This window comes from Panthera uncia, chromosome B4 (assembly GCF_023721935.1).
Source record: "Panthera uncia isolate 11264 chromosome B4, Puncia_PCG_1.0, whole genome shotgun sequence".
Classification (NCBI taxonomy): domain Eukaryota; kingdom Metazoa; phylum Chordata; class Mammalia; order Carnivora; family Felidae; genus Panthera; species Panthera uncia.
The window spans coordinates 56792860-56810278 of NC_064809.1; the positions used below are offsets into that span (position 1 = coordinate 56792860).

Consider the following 17419-nt stretch of genomic DNA (forward strand, 5'->3'; position numbering starts at 1 on the left):
GGTTTAGGCATTTGTCTTCCTGACTGGCCTACAAACTCCTGTGGGACAAGAACTGTAGTTTAGTGTGCCTCCGGCCTCTGTCACTGTTCCTGGGACAAAGTGGGCCTTTGATGAAGGTTGTTGAATTGTATCAAGCTGATGTCATGAGAGGCTTCAGGCACGCATGATCTGACCCAAAGGCATTTAAAGCAGAGACAAAATGAAATAGGGAAGATTGTTCAACATTGATATATAAGAGGATTAGGTATAAATTCTTGCTTTGCAAGTTTGTGGATATTTCTAAACATTTTAGGTGAACCTTGTAAACATTTATGTTTAAATCATCTACCTGTTTAAAACAATAATTGGCAAGTCTGTACCTCACCAACAGCCTGGGTTAGGGTATCTCAGAGACAGTTCTGTTTACAGTAGAGAGGACACTGTATTTCATCCGAACTGGATTTGGAAGCTTACATTACTATTCTGAATACTGCTGGGAAATTACTTGATTCACTGGATTTACTTTCTTTGCCTGAAATAAGTAAATACTTTCTTGCTAAAACCCACTTCATAAGGTTGTTAGATGAATTAAAGGAGACGATATATGAAAAGGGCTTCTGTAAATTTTGGATGCTGTGATTGCATTGCATAACTACATATTCAGCAAACTCTTACTAAATCCTTACCTTTCTGTGACTATAGTCCATATTATCTGGGGTAGACTCTAAATACTGGGTGTGATATACAATATCCCTCCATTGAAACCTGTTGGGTTGTGGCTGTTAATAAGTTCTCTGTTTGATTATAGAATATGTAAGTGTCTTCACCTTTGCATGGTCTGTGCAGGTTTTTGGTATTTTCGAATGGTTTCAGTTTTCAATATTTTATTTCCCACATAATCCAAATAATAATGAAAATATACTTATCAGAAAAACGTATTATTAAAGAGTAACCCATGTTCCTACTGCATTATTTGAGAGCATGTGAACTAATCAACCCTAATGTCCTCAAGTTCCCCCCAAATTAGGAAATCCTGATCAAGATTAAGAAGTTCAAATAAGACTTTCAAGCATTTGCCCTGACAGGCTGGGACTACAGTTTTGTTAAGCTCTTTTTGAGCGCCGAGTAGTAGGTGGTGACGTCGATGTAATCCCTCAGATCTTTGAGAATGGGATTAAGTTTAAAATGTATGATTTGTCTAGCTAGAAAATAGAAAACCATTTTTAAATCACCAGGTCAAAAGTGTTAGGTTGAATAACATTTCCATAAATAGAAATATTTTATTACGCCCACATAGAATGTTCTGTTTAAAGACAACTTAAGTTCATGAAATAAATTCTATCTGCCCTTTAAGTTTAGAATTTGTTTTGCCTGAGAATTTATCAGGTATTCTTTAAATATTGAACTTGTAAGTATATTTAAAATTGGATTTTTTTTTGCAAGTACAACTTTGAGGAAGTATGTATATCAGCCTGCACTATACCATCCCATTCCCATATCCTCTCAAAAAGAGCAAAGTAAATACGGGTTCGTTTAAAACTCTATGAAAATGTTTGCTTAAAACAACCTCTCTAGAATGGAAAATGTCAAATTGTTAAACTTGTTTTTCCTCCTTTTTTTTGTCTTTAGGAGAATGGTGTTGAATGCTTGTATCCTGAGAGCCTGCCACAGTCCAGGTTTGCCTGTTTGTATATGTGAATTAGAATGCATATTTTGTTAATTTTTAAGGAAATCTTTGGACCTGACACTCCAAAATGTCTTCTCTACTCATTTGACAGGGAATATTCCACACTATCATCTCCTGGACACACTTCATCCACAGAGAGTACTGTGACTTCAAGTGGTGAGTGAACTTGGAAAAGATATAAAAATAGAGTGTTAGTTTTATAACTAGAAGCTTGATTTCTGTGACCTGCTGAGGTGAGTGCAAATGAAAAGAACATAGGCAAATAATTTCTTTTTGCATAGTGTTCATGCTGTTAGTTTCTTCCTGTTGATAGATTCTGGGTCAGAAATTTTGAATATGGCTTCTGGTGACCTTGTCCGTAAGTCACTCTGTGAGAAAGAGGAGGATACAGGATCAGCTTCTTCTATGATAAAGATCACAGGTAAGCTATTGGAGTTGAAATATTCAAATATAGTTTCCATTCTAAAACAGTAAGCAAACCTGTAAGCCACTAGACTAAGTATCCTCATAGTTCAGTAATATTTTATTTAAAAAAATGAGGTTATACTCTGGGGAGAAGAAGTCCAAGAGGTGCCATTTTTTCCCCCAATTCTGTAGATAGAGCAAAACTTACAATATATTTTAATAGGGCTTAAATATTTCCTAATGGCAAAGATTGACTGGATACAACTGGGTCTCAACTGTGGCACAGATATAGACTCATCTGCTTAGGAAATTCTCAGAATCCCCATTAGAATCTATTTGGTTAAAAGGAGGGGCCAGTTTGTGATGGTTCACTCAGGGGGCAAAAGAATTAACTATATACTATGTTGGATCCTTTTTTGAGTCTGAAAACAAAGTAGTGATTCTCAAGCATTCCCACTAAACCATCACTGCAGTTAACATTCACGGAAGTCCATAGGCTCCCGTTCACCCCAAACACATCAGTCAAGGAAAATTCATTCTATTGTGTGAACTGGACAGTTCAGATATAGATGCTAAACTAAAGGAGTTGTAAATTGTAGAAATGGAATCTATTCCTTACTTAAACTGAAGAATATCTTCATATTCTACTTCAGACCGAATAAGAGAAATTTATTTTTATTTTTTAATTTTATTTATTTATTTTTTAATTTTTTTAATGTTTATTTATTTTTGAGAGAGAGAGAGAGACAGAGACAGAGCGTGAGCGGGGGAGGGGTAGAGAGAGAGAGGGAGACACAGAATCCGAAGCAGGGTCCAGGCTCTGAGCTGTCAGCGCAGAGCCCAATGCGGGGCTTGAATTCATGAACCGCGAGATCGTGCCCTCAGCTGAAGTCGGACGTTTAAACTGACTGAGCCACCCAGGCACCTCTTTATTTTTTTATTTAAAAACATTTTTTTAGTGTTTATTTTTGAGACAGAGCAAGACAGAGTGTGAGCAGGGGAGGGACAGAGAGAGATGGAGACATAGAATCTGAAGCAGGCTCCATGCTCTGTGCTGTCAGTACAGAGCCCAACACGGGGCTTGAACCCAGAACCGTAAGATCATGACCTGAGCCAAAGCTGGACGCCCAACTGGCTGAGCCACCCAGGCACCCCCCTGAATAAGAGAAATTTTAATTAGAACTACATCAGTGTACCATTTTTCACTAGTCATGGAGACAAAGATGCAAAAAATTTATTACACTCTGTTGGTTAGACTGTGGGGAAAACTGGAAATCTCATGCATTTCTATAGGGAATGCAAATTATTATAATTAATATAGAAGGGAATTTGCTGATATCTACCAATATGTTAAATGTACATATACTGTGATAAGACAATTTGGTTTCTGGGAATTTATCCTATAGCTCTAAGCACACACATAACTTGTAGAAGTTTCTTTACTGCAGCATTGTCTATAATAACAAAATATTGGAAACAAGTTAACTATCAAAAGAAGCCTAGTTAATATATATTGGCATCTCGATGTAATGGAATACTAATATGAATCCATAAACATATATAAGGAAACTTCCTTAGAAGGATATCAAATAACTATTGTCTCTTTAAAAAAAACGAATATAAAACATTATATATTGTGTGTAAAATTTTGTGGTGAAAAAGGACAAGAAGAAGTTTTTATGTATACATAAAATATCTCTGAAAGGCTAGAAAAAAATAACATTGTCTATGCAGATAGAAAGTAGGTTTCTGGCAGGCATGGATGGGAGGGATAATTTTCACCATAACAGTTTACACTTTTAAATTTATGGACCATATGAATCTATTCTCTGTCTTAAAAGTTAATGAAAACATCGGGCACCTGGGTGGCTCAGTCCATTGAGACTCTGACTTTGGCTCAGGTCATGACCTTGTGGTTCATGAGTTTGAGCCCTGCATTGGACTTGCTGCTCTCAGGACATAACCTGTTTCAGATCTTCTGTCCCCCTCTCTCTCTGTCACTCCTTGGTCGTACTCTCTCTCCAAAATAAAATAGAGATGAGCACTGGGTGTTATATATAGGGGATGAATCACTGGATTCTACTCCTGAAATCATTATTACACTATATGCTAACTTGGAGATACACACACACACACACACACACACACACACACATACATGTATGTATATATATATATATATATATATATATATATATATATATTTAAAAAGTAATAAAAACAAAAAATAAAGTAAAAGTTAACAAAAACTTGAAATTTCATTGGAAAAAGATTTTTCATTTTGTTCTTATTTCCATGTAAAATTTAAAAATATAATACATACTTTATTCCTTTTTTAAAAAAGAAACACAACCTATTTATAGCTGCTGACCTTTGTGCCTGCACTGAACTAAATTCAAGACAATGGATCATATAAAGAGGAAAATCATTATCAAGTACATTTCAGTACGAATAAAGTACACAAAAATAAAGGAAATTACAAAAAGAAATGGCATACATTTATAGTGCCTTCATTCCTTAGTTTGATGATTTTCTTTTTTAGAAAGATACCACGTTTTGGAAGAATATCATACTTGGTTATCAGTATTACATATGCAATTTTTAAAAACCGGTTTGTCAAGCTATTAGAAAGCTACTAAGTTACTGGTTGTTCAACCTTCCTTCATCCAGTTTCTATAAGTATACTAGTAATGTGTTTGATTTAAAAAAAAAAAAAAAGCAGCCTTAAAAAAGATTTTAAAAACTTACTTGAAGGCCATTCATACAGATATTAATTTCTATTAAGAAATCTTATAGGGCTAGCTTTCTTGGGAACCTTAGCTGCTCTAGACCTGATTTTGAATCAATGGACACGTTTAAAGTTTTATAGTATATAATTTGTCTCACATGTTAAGATTTTTGCCACTTACTAGTCTGCTCACAATTGCCACCCTCACTATTTCTTCCTCTTTCACTTGTTACTGCTCAGGCAACTGTTCAGTGTGTTCCCTTTCTCTCACAGGCAAAAGTCCAGCTCATGACAATACTGCACCCCAAGGCTCTGTGAGTGAGGACAAAACCACATTAAATCTGGTAAGGAAAGACACGCGTGTTGGCAATAAAAGTAATGATATAGTACGATGGTAGAACTGTCCCTTTAAATTTGTAAAATATTCTTAAAAGCACATTTTATCCTTTCAAAATATTAAGTTAATAGAATTTAATCACATCAATGTTTTATTGATTAAGAAGTTGGTGCCCAAGAGTCCCTGTGACTTGTCCAAGGTCACACAATAGAGTTAGAGCTAGGACCTCCTTACTCCACATTGTTTTTTCATTCATTCACTCACTTATTCATCAAAGGTCTACTGGAAACATGTTAAACATCTATCAATAGAGGACTTTTAAGTAAACAAATGTATTAATAAGTAAGGTTAAATAAAACAGTAATATTTACCTTAAAGATCTGTTCTAATTAAGAGAACATGTTCTGATTAAGGGAAGAAACATACAGTTACTCAGTAATATACAATTACGCAGTGTGGTTAGTGATGTAAAAGAAAAATGCTTGGGTTAGGAGGCCAGACAGTGTCATGGAGGAGGTACTTTGTGAATGGTATTGAATGCTATCCAGGAACCTGGAAAACTGCTATACAACATTATTTAAATGTTTACAGAAAAAGTTCTTTTCCTTAAAGAGAAAGTTCATTGCCACTGGTATGAATTTATAATTATTGGAGAGTAACTTGTAGACTATTGATCCAATTCCATGTTTCCTCAAGGGTCTTATTTATGTATTAGTCCCCCTCTGTATTGTATGTATACAGGTATGTACGTATATGTGTGTGTGTGTGTGTGTGTGTGTGTGTGTGTGTGCATTGTTTTCTCATCAGTATATAAACATTGTTTTAGTTAGGCCCATTTTGTTTTAAGAAACAGAGACTTACAAAAGCTAACTCAAGCTGAGAGATGGTTGTGGCATAAATACATTTGAGGCAATAGGGTGGGCAAAAACTTTATAGTATTCTAGTCTGAAGGGAGTGGAATGATGGGATATGTGATTTGAAATCATCCTTTGTAGTGTGAAGTGCATATAGAGTGTAGTGTTGGCTAGCAAACATGCCAAAAGTGGTTGCCCCTTATAAAATAATAGAGGAATATTTGAGTCCTCTAATTTTTCATGGTAGTCTTCTGAGAAAAAGATTTTTTCTCATCTCAAGACAAGATAGAAATAAACTTAAAAATATGGGTTAGAATTAGAAAATGTAGTCATGGAGATGAGGTGCTGGTTAGGATGCCATTGATAATTCAGGCAAGAGATGAGGATAGTATGAATTTGGTGTGGATGGATAAAAGACTAATTTGGGAGAGATTTAAGGGACAGAGTTTATAGGACATGGTGACTGATAACCAGGGTAGGTGTGGGGGGTGCATGGGAAAATGTAGATACTCAGGATTGTGGCTTATCCAACAGAATGAATAGGATTTCATGAGAAGAGGGAGGCAGTAAGAAAGGTAAACTTTAGGGGGGAAAATAAGATTGGTTCAAGTCAAGTTTCAGGTTGATGGGAGACATCAATACTCTGAAAGATTACATATACAGCTGTATATCTATATTCATAAGTTCATTCCTAGGACTTTTAGGGGTAGACACACATTTGTGAGTTACCAGCTTAAAAAAAAAAAGTATGTGGGTGAGATTTTTCAAGGAGACTTGGAAAGAGCAGGCGGGAAGAGCACACAGAGAATAATGGACTCTTGATGATTCCATTATCTAAGAAAAGAAGGCAATGACAGAAGAAACTCAGAAGGAGCTACTGCAGCAATGGGAGGACATCAGGAGATGAAAACCAAGGAACGAAAAATCTTCAAGGAGGAGGGGATTGTAGATCATTTTAGATGCCACAAAGAGGTCAAGTAAGATAAAGACTGAAAAATTTCCATTGAATTTGGCAATAGAGAGTTCACTGATAACTGGAAGGGGCAGTTTTCTTGGAGTATTGGGTGGAGGGACAGATGGGAGTTGAAAAACTGGAAATTGCAACTATGGACAATTCTTCCCAGAAGAAGCATGGCCATAAGGGAGAGGAGAGAAAGAAGATGCCACAGATGGAAGAGATTAGGGTGTTGAGGGAGGATTCAGAAAACTTAAGAATATTTAAATGTTGATAAGAATGACCCAGAGGTTTACCTTTATTACTGCATTTGTTACATTTTATCAAAGTCCTAGCTTCAATTATCTAAAAATTACATGACATGGTATCAATGGCTCTACCAAGGAAATTTGTCATAGACTTGCTTTTTATGGAAAATTTCTGAGAATGTTGAATAATTGTCACCATAAAAATGATTTTATACCTATTGCTTTCCCATTAGATTTTCCCAGGCAGTATAGTACAACCCTCTAATTAGGGTAATTCTTGTTGTATAGATATGTTTGTAGGATAGCTGGCCAGTGACCTTAAAATGTATTTATACGGAGTAAAAGCCTAACATAACACAATCCTAGTTGCTATTTTTGCCACCAGTTCCCCAACAGCCTATCTAGAAAGCTACATGTGATAGTCCTAGATTACCCCCACCTCTTCATGCATCCAGTCCTACCTCTCCATCAAGCTCCAGCATGTTTCTCATCTGCAGAGACTTGCCATGCTTCTGAAGCCATGGTGTCTCCCTATCTTTGTAGAGCACTTATTTATTCGCTTCTCATTTATTTGACAATCAAACCTAGTGGTTGCCTTGTGGTAATTTGTATCACTATTCATCTATTTCTGTCTTGTGTACCTCAACTACATTGGAAAACCCCTTAGAGCTAGTCCTGTTTTATTCTTAACCCCTAGTTCAGTTCTTTGAATATCACAGTGTTTTTGATAGAGTAGGGTTAGGAGAGGACAGGAAGTTGGGAAATGATTGGTTATGAAGGATTTCCACTCTATGTACAGCAATAAAATCTCTTTATGATTTTAGGAAGCTAAAGAGGAACCAAAAACAATAGATGAGCATAGAAAAGAATGTGCCGCAGGAGGTAAGGAATGTTCTCTCCCAAACCCCATGTGAACTTTTGTTCCTTGCTTATATTTTTATGGGTGAAATCTTTCTGAGTAAAGATGTGCCTATAATTCTGCATCTCTAGATAAAATCAGCCAATAAAACTGACTCTTGCTTCATTTTGTATCATTTTTGTAAAGCCACATTTATGTTACGTTAACTATTAAGCTCCAGAGGACTTGTAATAGCTTCTACACTATTGTGAACAAAGAACCATGCCAGTGTTGGTAGTAAATTCTAAGCTCCACTTTGAGATTTTTTTTATTATCCCATCCAACAGTGAATGAGACTAAGTATTTAAAAATAAGTGCTAATATGCTTTGCTCCCCCTTTCACCTCCATTAGGATAGATTTGAAGCTTTGAAGTCAAGCAGACTCTACACTGGGTCATTCTCTGACTAGCAGATTTGGAAGAATATTTAACCTGAGTGTCAATTTCCTCATCTGTAAAATGGAAATGATGAGAAAAAAATTAATCTTTATTGAGAATTCATGTGCAGAGTTTTATTTAGTTCCCCCAAATATTCACTTGTATTAGATAGATAAATTGCAATTCAGTTTCCTAGCCTGTAGACTTTGGATGGTACAGTACCTAGCACAGGTTTGCTCCGAGGATTGAATAAGTTAGGTATAAAACAGATGGAAAACGCTTGGCAAAGTTCTCATAAAAGCTGCTATAGAAAAATAAGGGCACCTGGGTGGCTCAGTTGGTTAATCTTCTGACTTTTTTTAAAGTTTTTTTTCAACGTTTTATTCATTCATTCATTCATTCATTCATTAGACAGAGAGAGTGAGAGAGAAAGCAAGCAGCAGAGGGGCAGAAAGAGGGAGACACAGAATCTGAAACAGGCCCCAGGCTCTGAGCTATCAGCACAGAGCCCAACACAGGGCTTGAACCCATGAACTGTGAGATCATGACCTGAGTCAAAGTCAGACACTTAACCAACTGAGCCACCCAGGCACCCCAAGCATCTGGCTGTTGATCTCAGCTTAGGTCTTGATCTCAGGGTCATGAGTTCAAGCCTTGTGTTGGGCTTTGTACTGGGCATGCCTAGAGTCTACTAAAAAAAAAAAAAAAAAAAAAAAAAAGTAAAATAATATCATCCTTACTTTATACACGTTTGATGAAGTTGTGACTTGTTCCAGGTCACAGAGCTATAAAGGTCAAAGCTGGAACTTAAACCAGGTTTTTTCCATCTCTAATACTCTTCATAACTAATATATCCTTTTTGCGAAGTCATGAAGAGTATCATTATATGTAAAGAGCGTTGTTTTGGGACTGGCACATAGTAAACTTGTGACAGATGGTTGATACCATGTTTATTGTTGCTGTTTATTATTATTATTATTATTATTATTATTATTATTATGCTATTATACCACTACTATTACTTCAATGACTACTCCTGCTGCTGTTAAAGCCTTGATCTGAAGAAGGACCAAGGTGCCAGAGGAAGGTGTGCATTTAGCCATGGGATCGAGTCAAACGTTCAAATGCAAAGAGAGCAATTGGACTCTGAGACCTCTTCAGGTTTCAGACTATTCACACGATGACGTGTGAGCCAATGGTTTTAATGTCATTGTGATCCCAATAGCATAACATAACATTATCTTCTATTTAAGAAACTGCATTATTTGCTGGCTGTTATTTCAGCTATACGTCAATGAAATGCCTGTAGTGGAGAGGGGACGTTTGATTGTGTCTTCCACTAAGCCTTTATAACCCAATAATATTTTATTGTCTTTTAATAGTTGCTGCTGTTTCCTCTCTCCCTGTAACCACTGTGAAATCGGTTAACTTTAAACAAAGTGACAAGTAAGTTCTTCTTCATATGGCATGCTCACATTTTTTGCTTCTCTATTGAATTACGTTTGAACACTTTTTTTTTTAATTTTTTTTTTAACATTTTATTTATTTTTGAGACAGGGAGAGACAGAGCATGAACAGGGGAGGGTCAGAGAGAGGGAGACACAGAATCTGAAACAGGCTCCAGGCTCTGAGCTGTCAGCACAGAGCCCGACGCGGGGCTCAAACTCACAGACCGTGAGATCGTGACCTGAGCCGAAGTCGGCCACTTAACCGACTGAGCCACCCAGGCGCCCCTGAACACTTTTTTTTTTCTTATCCTACAGCACTTCTGCTAATGAGAAGGAGGTGGAGGTGAGTTTTGTCCCTTTAAGTTAAAAAAAAAAATGTTTCTGACTCCCTTGTCTATTATCACTTCATACAGTCTATGACAAGCTGTCATACATTTGGTGTCTGGTTACCTTGGCAGTGACTAAGTGCAGGTAAAGCCGATGTATGCCAGCATTATGTTGCTGGGAGGAGAAAGTAATGACTCAGCATAATCCAGTATTAAGTTGAAATATTTCACTACAACCAATTTTCTCCCCTCACCTTCACATTATTTTGACAATAGGCTGAATTTCTCAGATTATCTTTGGGATTTAAGTGTGACTGGTTCACCTTGGAGAAAAGAGTAAAGCTTGAAGAAAGATCACGAGACTTGGCAGAAGAAAATTTGAAGAAAGAAATCACTAACTGTTTAAAGCTGTTAGAGGTGAGAACCCTAACATTTGGGGACTACACATCTGGTCATATTGTTAATAATGTTTTCAAAATTACATAGGAGTTTACTTTTATGACTAAAACCAATACCAGGCACCAAGCCCTGCCTGACTCAGATGTGAATTAGAGGAAGTAAGAATTCAGGATCAGGCTAAAATAAAAGATTGCTAATAGAGTATGAGCAATAAAAAAAAATGCCTCTTAAAATCATTGTGGGTCACCTGCCTTCTCTCCAAATGTTCACATAGGTTTCAGGCAGAAGAGTCATCATGCAGGAAACTGAGCAATAGGAGATAATATCAATTTTAAGCTTCAAAGAAGAGAATCAAAAGTCTATTTCCATTTAATTAACTGAAAAAAAGAATGGTGACTGATTTTAGTCTTGTCAGATGATGGGCAAGCCCTGTGTAGGTAGACAGGTAACAACTACTACTATTTTTCCATTTTGTGAAATAACCATAAATATAGAGATGGGTTGGAAAATTAAGAAGGTTATTTTTGGAAAAAGAAAAATAAAAATTTAGAAACCATATTCTGTTTTTTTTTATTGTAGTAAAAAAAATAACATCAAAATTGCCATATCAACCATTTTAAGTATACAGTTCAGTAGTGTTAAGTATGTCACACGGTTGCAAAGCAGATCTCCAGAACTTTCCCATCTTGCGTACTGAAACTCTGTACCCATTAAACAACCCCGCTTTTCCCCTCCTCTCAGCCCCTGGTAACCACCATTTTACTTTCTGTTTCTATGAATTTGACTACCTCAGATACCTCATCTGAGTAAAATCATATAGTGTTTGTCTTCTTGTATCTGGCTTATTTCACTTAGTATAATGTTTTCAAACTTTATCCATGTTTTAGCTTGTGACAGGATTTCCTTCCTTTTTAAGGCTGAATAAATATTCCATTATATGCGTATCCTGCATTTTGTTTGCCCATTCATTTATCAATAGACATTTGAGTTGCTTCCATCTTTGGCTAGTGTGAATATTGCTGCTCTGATCATGGGTGTGCAAATATCTCTTTGGCACCCTGCTTTCAGTTCTTTTAGAAATCTACCCAGAGTGGGAATAGGAGTTCCATTTTTAAGTTTGTGAGGAACCATCATATTGTTTTGCTTAGTGGTCGCACCATTTCACAATCCTATTAATAGTGCACCAGGGTTCCAATTTCTCCACATGAGGGCCAACATGGTATTCTCTGCTTTTTCGATAGTAGCCATACTAATGGGTGCAAGATGCAATCTTATTGTGGTTTGCTTTGCATTCCTCTGATGGTTTGTATTATTGAGCATCTTTTCATACATCTCTTTGTTGGCCATTTGCATACCATCTCTGGAAAAATGGCTATTCAAGTCCTTTGACAATTTTGTAATAAGATGTATGGTTTTTTTTCTCCTACTCCATAGGTTTCCTTTTCATTTTGTTGATTATGTTCTTTGATGCACAGAAGTGTTTAAACTTGATATAGCAGTATTTGTCTATTTTTGCTTTTGTTGCTTGTGCTTTTGGTGTCATATCCAAGAAATCATTGTCAAATCCAATGTCATGAAGATTCTCCCCTATGTTTTCTTCTGAAGTTACATAGTTTTGGGTCTTAAATTTAAATCTTTAATGCATTTTTTTTAGTTTATGTTGAGAGAGAGAGAGAGAGTGTGAGCCCAGAAGGGGCAGAGAGAGAGGCAGAGAGAAAGAATTCTAAGCTGGCTCCACACCATCAGCACAGAGCCCAATGTGGGGCTCAAACTTACAAACCATGAGATCATGACCTGAGCTGAAGTCGGAGGCTTAGCCTACTGAGCCACCCAGGTGCCCCTTTAATCCATTTTTTTTAGTGTTTGTTTGTTTGTTTGTTTATTTATTTATTTATTTTGAGAGAGGGAGGGAGAGAGAGAGAGAGAGAATATGAATATGAACATGATCAGGGGAGAGGCAGAGAGAGAAGAAGAGAGAGAATCCCAGGCAGGCTCCACACTGTCAGCACAGAACCCAATGCAGAGCTTGATCCCACAAACTGTGAGATCGTGACCTGAGCCAAAATCAAGAGTCTGATGCTTAACCAACTGAGCCACTCAGGTGCCCCTATTCAATCCATTTTGAGTTTACTTTTGTATATAGTGTAAGATAAGAGTCCAGTTTCACTTTTTTTGATATGGATATTAAATGTGGACATCGATATGGGTACGGATATGGATATTGTTGGTTTGCAAGATCCTCAGGAGCTTCGTGGACATAATCTGAAACTAGCCCTCATATTCAGAGGGCAGGGAGAAACTGAAGGAAAAGGCAGGTCGCTCCAAGTTGGTAGATGGAAGGTTTAATAAGCAAAGAAATTTACATATGCGCTTGTCTTTGGTGGCTACAAGACAAGTAGATCTCTGCAGCCACCCACCAAATCTATTAAGTTTATATAGAGGCTTTACTGGGTTGTTATATATACCATCCAAATGATCTCAGCACTACATCATTATTTCAAGGCAGTGTTCTTGGGGCAGCTTCTCAGAGTGGGGAAGCCATATTTCAAGGACAGGAAGGGGGTGAATAACCTCTGATTACCTGGATCCAGCTGATAGATCAACTGGTGGTCATATCTTCTTGATGACCTCCATGAAAAGATATCCAGTTTTTCCACTGGGTCTTGGCATCCTTGTTGTTTTTTGTCTTTATTCCAGTACCATATTATAGCTTTGTAGTATGTTTTGAAATCAGAAAGTGTCCTTCAGCTCTTTCTTTTTCAAAATTGTTTTGGCTATTAGGGGTCCTTTGAGATTCCATATCAGTTTAAGGATGAATTTTTCTATTTATGCAAAAAAAAAATACCACTGGGATTTTGATAGGGATTGCATTGAATCTGTAGGCAGATTTCAGTAGAATGGACATCTTAAGAAAATTGTCTTCCAATCCATGAACACAGGATGTCTTTCCTTTTATTTGTGTCTTCTTTAATTTCAGCAATGTTTGTAGTTTTTAGAGTACAAGTCTTTTACCTCCTTTGTTAGGTTTATTCATAAGTACTTTATTTTTTATGATGGTATTATAAGTGGAACTTTTTAATTTTCTTTTTGGGTTCATCATTAGTGTATGTGAATGCCATTGATGTTTGTACGTTGATTTTGTATCCTGTATCTTTTCAAATTTGTTTATTAGTTATAACAATCTAGGGGTTTCTATATATAAGATCATGTCATATATGAACAGAGATTACTTTACTTCTTCCTTTCCAGTGTGGATTTCTAATGTATTACTTGCCTAACTGCTCTGACTAGGACTTCCAGTACTAGGTTGCATAGAAGTGGTAGGGTGTGCACATCCTTGCCTTGTTCCATATCTTAGAGGAAAATTTTGATCCTTTCACCATTGTGTATGATGTTAGCTGTGGGCTTGTTATATATGACCTTTATTAGGTTGACATAGTTTTTTGTCTATTTCTAGTTTTCTGAATATTTTTATCAAGCGTGTTGAATCCTGTCAAATGCTTTTCTGCATCAATTTAGGTGGTCAATATGGGTTTTTATCCTTTAATCTGTTAATGTGGTGTATCACACCGGATTGATTTTCATATGCTGAGCCATCCTTGCATTAAATGAATAAATCTCACTTGGTCATGGTTTATAATACTTTTAATGTGCTATTGAAATTGGTTTGCTAGTATTTTGTTGAGGATTTTTACATCAACATTCATAAAGGCCAGTAGTCTGTAATTTTCTTGTGGTCTTTGGCTTTGATATTAGAGTAATAGTGGGCCTCAAAGAATGAGCCTGGAAATGTTTGCTCCTCTTCAGGTTTTTGGAAGACTTTTAGAGGGATTGTTTATTTTTTTAAAGATTTATTGTACTTATTTTATGAACAATTTTATTAAGTTTTCATTTCCCACAAGGGCCTTTTTTGGCTTAAAACAAACAAAACTCTGATATAGGCATTAAGACACAAGCAAGTTGAACACACTTGACATGCCCCCAGGTTATCTACCTATATAAAAATTTGAATAAATTTGCCATAAAGCCATAATGAGACAAATAACCAGTGTTTCTAAATATTTTATAGCCTATTACTAAGAACTAAATGAACTCCTATATAGAAACAAATCCTTTGAACTACTAGCAATTTAAAATTTAGTTTTAATAAGAAAACATAAAAAATACATATTGTTTATTGAACCCCTACCACCTGCCCAGGTCTAAATTAGGCTTTTTTACATTTGTTATAAAATGTAACATGGCCACATGTGGAATAGGTATTATTATTCCCATTTTGTAGATGAGAAACAGTCACTTAGTATTAATGGCTAATTTATCCAAAAGCCTACAAGTAATAACATGTGACAAACCATTCAAACCCTGATGTGTTTCCATCACCATCTTTTGCTCTTGGCCCTGTCTACCTAAGTACAGTGAACGTATTTTCCTAGATTGGCATTCTCTGAATCATTCATATCATTTGATGTAGCATCAAACTAGAATAAGAAAATAGTATTGTTTACAAGGAAAAAAATACAGGGAATTGATTACAGGGAAAAAATCAACGCAATAAATGTGAACAAAAAGAAATAGATGTAAATGGTGAAAAGTTGAATTAAACTTGGAAACTTATTTCAACTTCAAAACTAAGCAGTGGTGGTATGAACCGAGACTTTTTTACTTATAATAGTTGAATAGGCTGATGGCTTATTTTATTGTGCAGAAATGTTCTAATTTTTCTCCTGAAGCTGGAAATGCCTATTTACCAGAATGAGAAAAATACAGTTATATAAACTGCAGTGGTAAATTATACATGTTCAATTAATCCACAAGTACAGCCCTGGGTTTGCTTAAAGTTCTTTTTTTTTTTTTTTTTTAATAATAAGTGTATTCGACTCCCCATCATTTATTTCACTCATCCCCCTACCCACCTCCCTTTTGGTAACTATAAGTTTGTTAACAGTTTCTCTCTCTGTCTCTTCTTTTTCCTTTGCTTATTTGTTTCTTAAATTCTACATATGGGTGAGATCATATGGTATTTGTCTTTCTCTGACTGACTTATTTCACTTAGCATTATACTCTCTAGCTCTATCCATGTTGTTGCAAATAAGATTTCATCTTTTATGGCTGAATAATATTCCATAGAATATACATAGCACATCTTCTTTATCCGTTCATCTATCATTAGACACTTGGGCTGCTTTTATAGTTTGGCTACTGTAAATGCTGCAATAAACATAGGGGCGCATGGATCCTAATTCAAAATTAGTGTGTTTGTATTTTTGGGATAAATACCCAGTAATGCAATTTCAGGTTGTAGGGTAGTTGTATTTTTAATTTTTTGAGGAGCCTCCATACTGTTTTGCATAGTGGCTGTAGTAGTTTGCATTCCCACCAGTAGTGCATGAGGGTTCCTTTTTCTCCACATCCTTGCCAACACTTGTTGTAGAAAAATGGTTTTAATCTTCTTTCCATGTTTTGTAGAATTCTCCAATGAAGCCAACCATTACTGGACTTTGTTGGGGGAGTTTTGCTTCAATCTCTGTACTAGCTATTGTTCTATTCAAAATTTCTATTTCTTCATGATTCAATTTTGGTAAAACCATATTTTGTTTGGCTGACAACTAACATCTGCTCTTCCTTTCCCAAATGAATGTGGTTATTTAAACTACAATAGGAAACTATGTGTCTGACAATGGCCACTACAGTTGGTTAGCAACTCTCCAGCTGCAACTCACACATTTGTTTCTGTTTCAGAAGTGGCTGACATTTATTTAGCATCTACTGTGTGAAAAGCAATTTGCATATATTACCACTCATGTCCCGGTATTCCTGGAACGGGATTCCCATAGTTGTCTCCATCTGGCAGATGAAGAAAGAACAAACAGAAATGTTTACATAATATTTTTAGGATTACAATGCAATATATAGTCAGTGATGCCTTATAATTTTATTGACACAACTTTTCCTTTTTTAATGATATACAAAATTTATGGTGTTTTAGATTTGGGCAAGTCTTAGAAATTCACTCATGGAAACACAGCTAATAAGCAGTGGCTTGTTTGTTTCCAAATCTGTCCACTTAATTCTGTCTCTACCCTAGTGAAATGGATGGTCTTCCATCAGGAAAGGGCACAGGTTTGAAAGAAATATTCATGAGGCAGTGCAGGCATACCCATCTAACCTGCCCAATAATGCTTTGTAATCAATACAAGAGGAAGTATATAAGTCAGAACCATATCTAAATGTAGTATATTTCACTACTTTTCTTAAAAGTTCAAACCATGCTCCTTATACAATACACTCAACTCATTCATAAGCACAATTTCTCTACCATTACCAGTTAAGTATATCCTATTCTGGTAAGTGGAAAAGTGGTAGGCAGAAATGTGCACGAAAGAATGGCAAATTCAGGAAGTAAAGAAGGACGAGATCAATACTAGATATAAAAAGTTTTGTGAACATCTGCATAGTCTGTTTGATAGCCAACAATGATATTAATATTTCAGTACCATTCATTATTGGTCTTTGCTGCTTCTTTTCTCTTTCCACCAACATAAGTGAGATGTGACTGTCATTTGTATTTACAACATAGTGTTAGAATCATTTGCTGAATACTTGGGTTGGATATATTTTAATACTTTACTTTCTGTGCAGTCTTTAACACCACTTTGTGAAGATGACAACCATGCCCAGGAAATTGTTAAAAAGCTGGAGAAGAGTATTACTTTCCTTAGCCAGTGCACTGCACGAGTGGCCAGTAGGGCTGAGATGCTTGGAGCCATTAATCAGGTAA

General features: G+C 36.1%; 1 protein-coding gene across 3 annotated transcripts in view; it reads left to right on the forward strand.

The window, feature by feature from the left end:
* Positions 1 to 17419, forward strand: part of IRAG2 (inositol 1,4,5-triphosphate receptor associated 2) — a 128982-nt gene that overhangs the window by 98491 nt on the left and 13072 nt on the right. For all 3 annotated transcript variants that reach the window (XM_049625199.1, XM_049625197.1, XM_049625198.1), the window contains 9 exons: positions 1609 to 1655; positions 1758 to 1822; positions 1980 to 2087; positions 5073 to 5143; positions 8018 to 8075; positions 9851 to 9914; positions 10232 to 10259; positions 10519 to 10659; positions 17281 to 17415. In XM_049625199.1, the coding sequence (XP_049481156.1) occupies positions 1609 to 1655; positions 1758 to 1822; positions 1980 to 2087; positions 5073 to 5143; positions 8018 to 8075; positions 9851 to 9914; positions 10232 to 10259; positions 10519 to 10659; positions 17281 to 17415 (717 nt within the window). The remainder of the gene's footprint in view (positions 1 to 1608; positions 1656 to 1757; positions 1823 to 1979; positions 2088 to 5072; positions 5144 to 8017; positions 8076 to 9850; positions 9915 to 10231; positions 10260 to 10518; positions 10660 to 17280; positions 17416 to 17419) is intronic.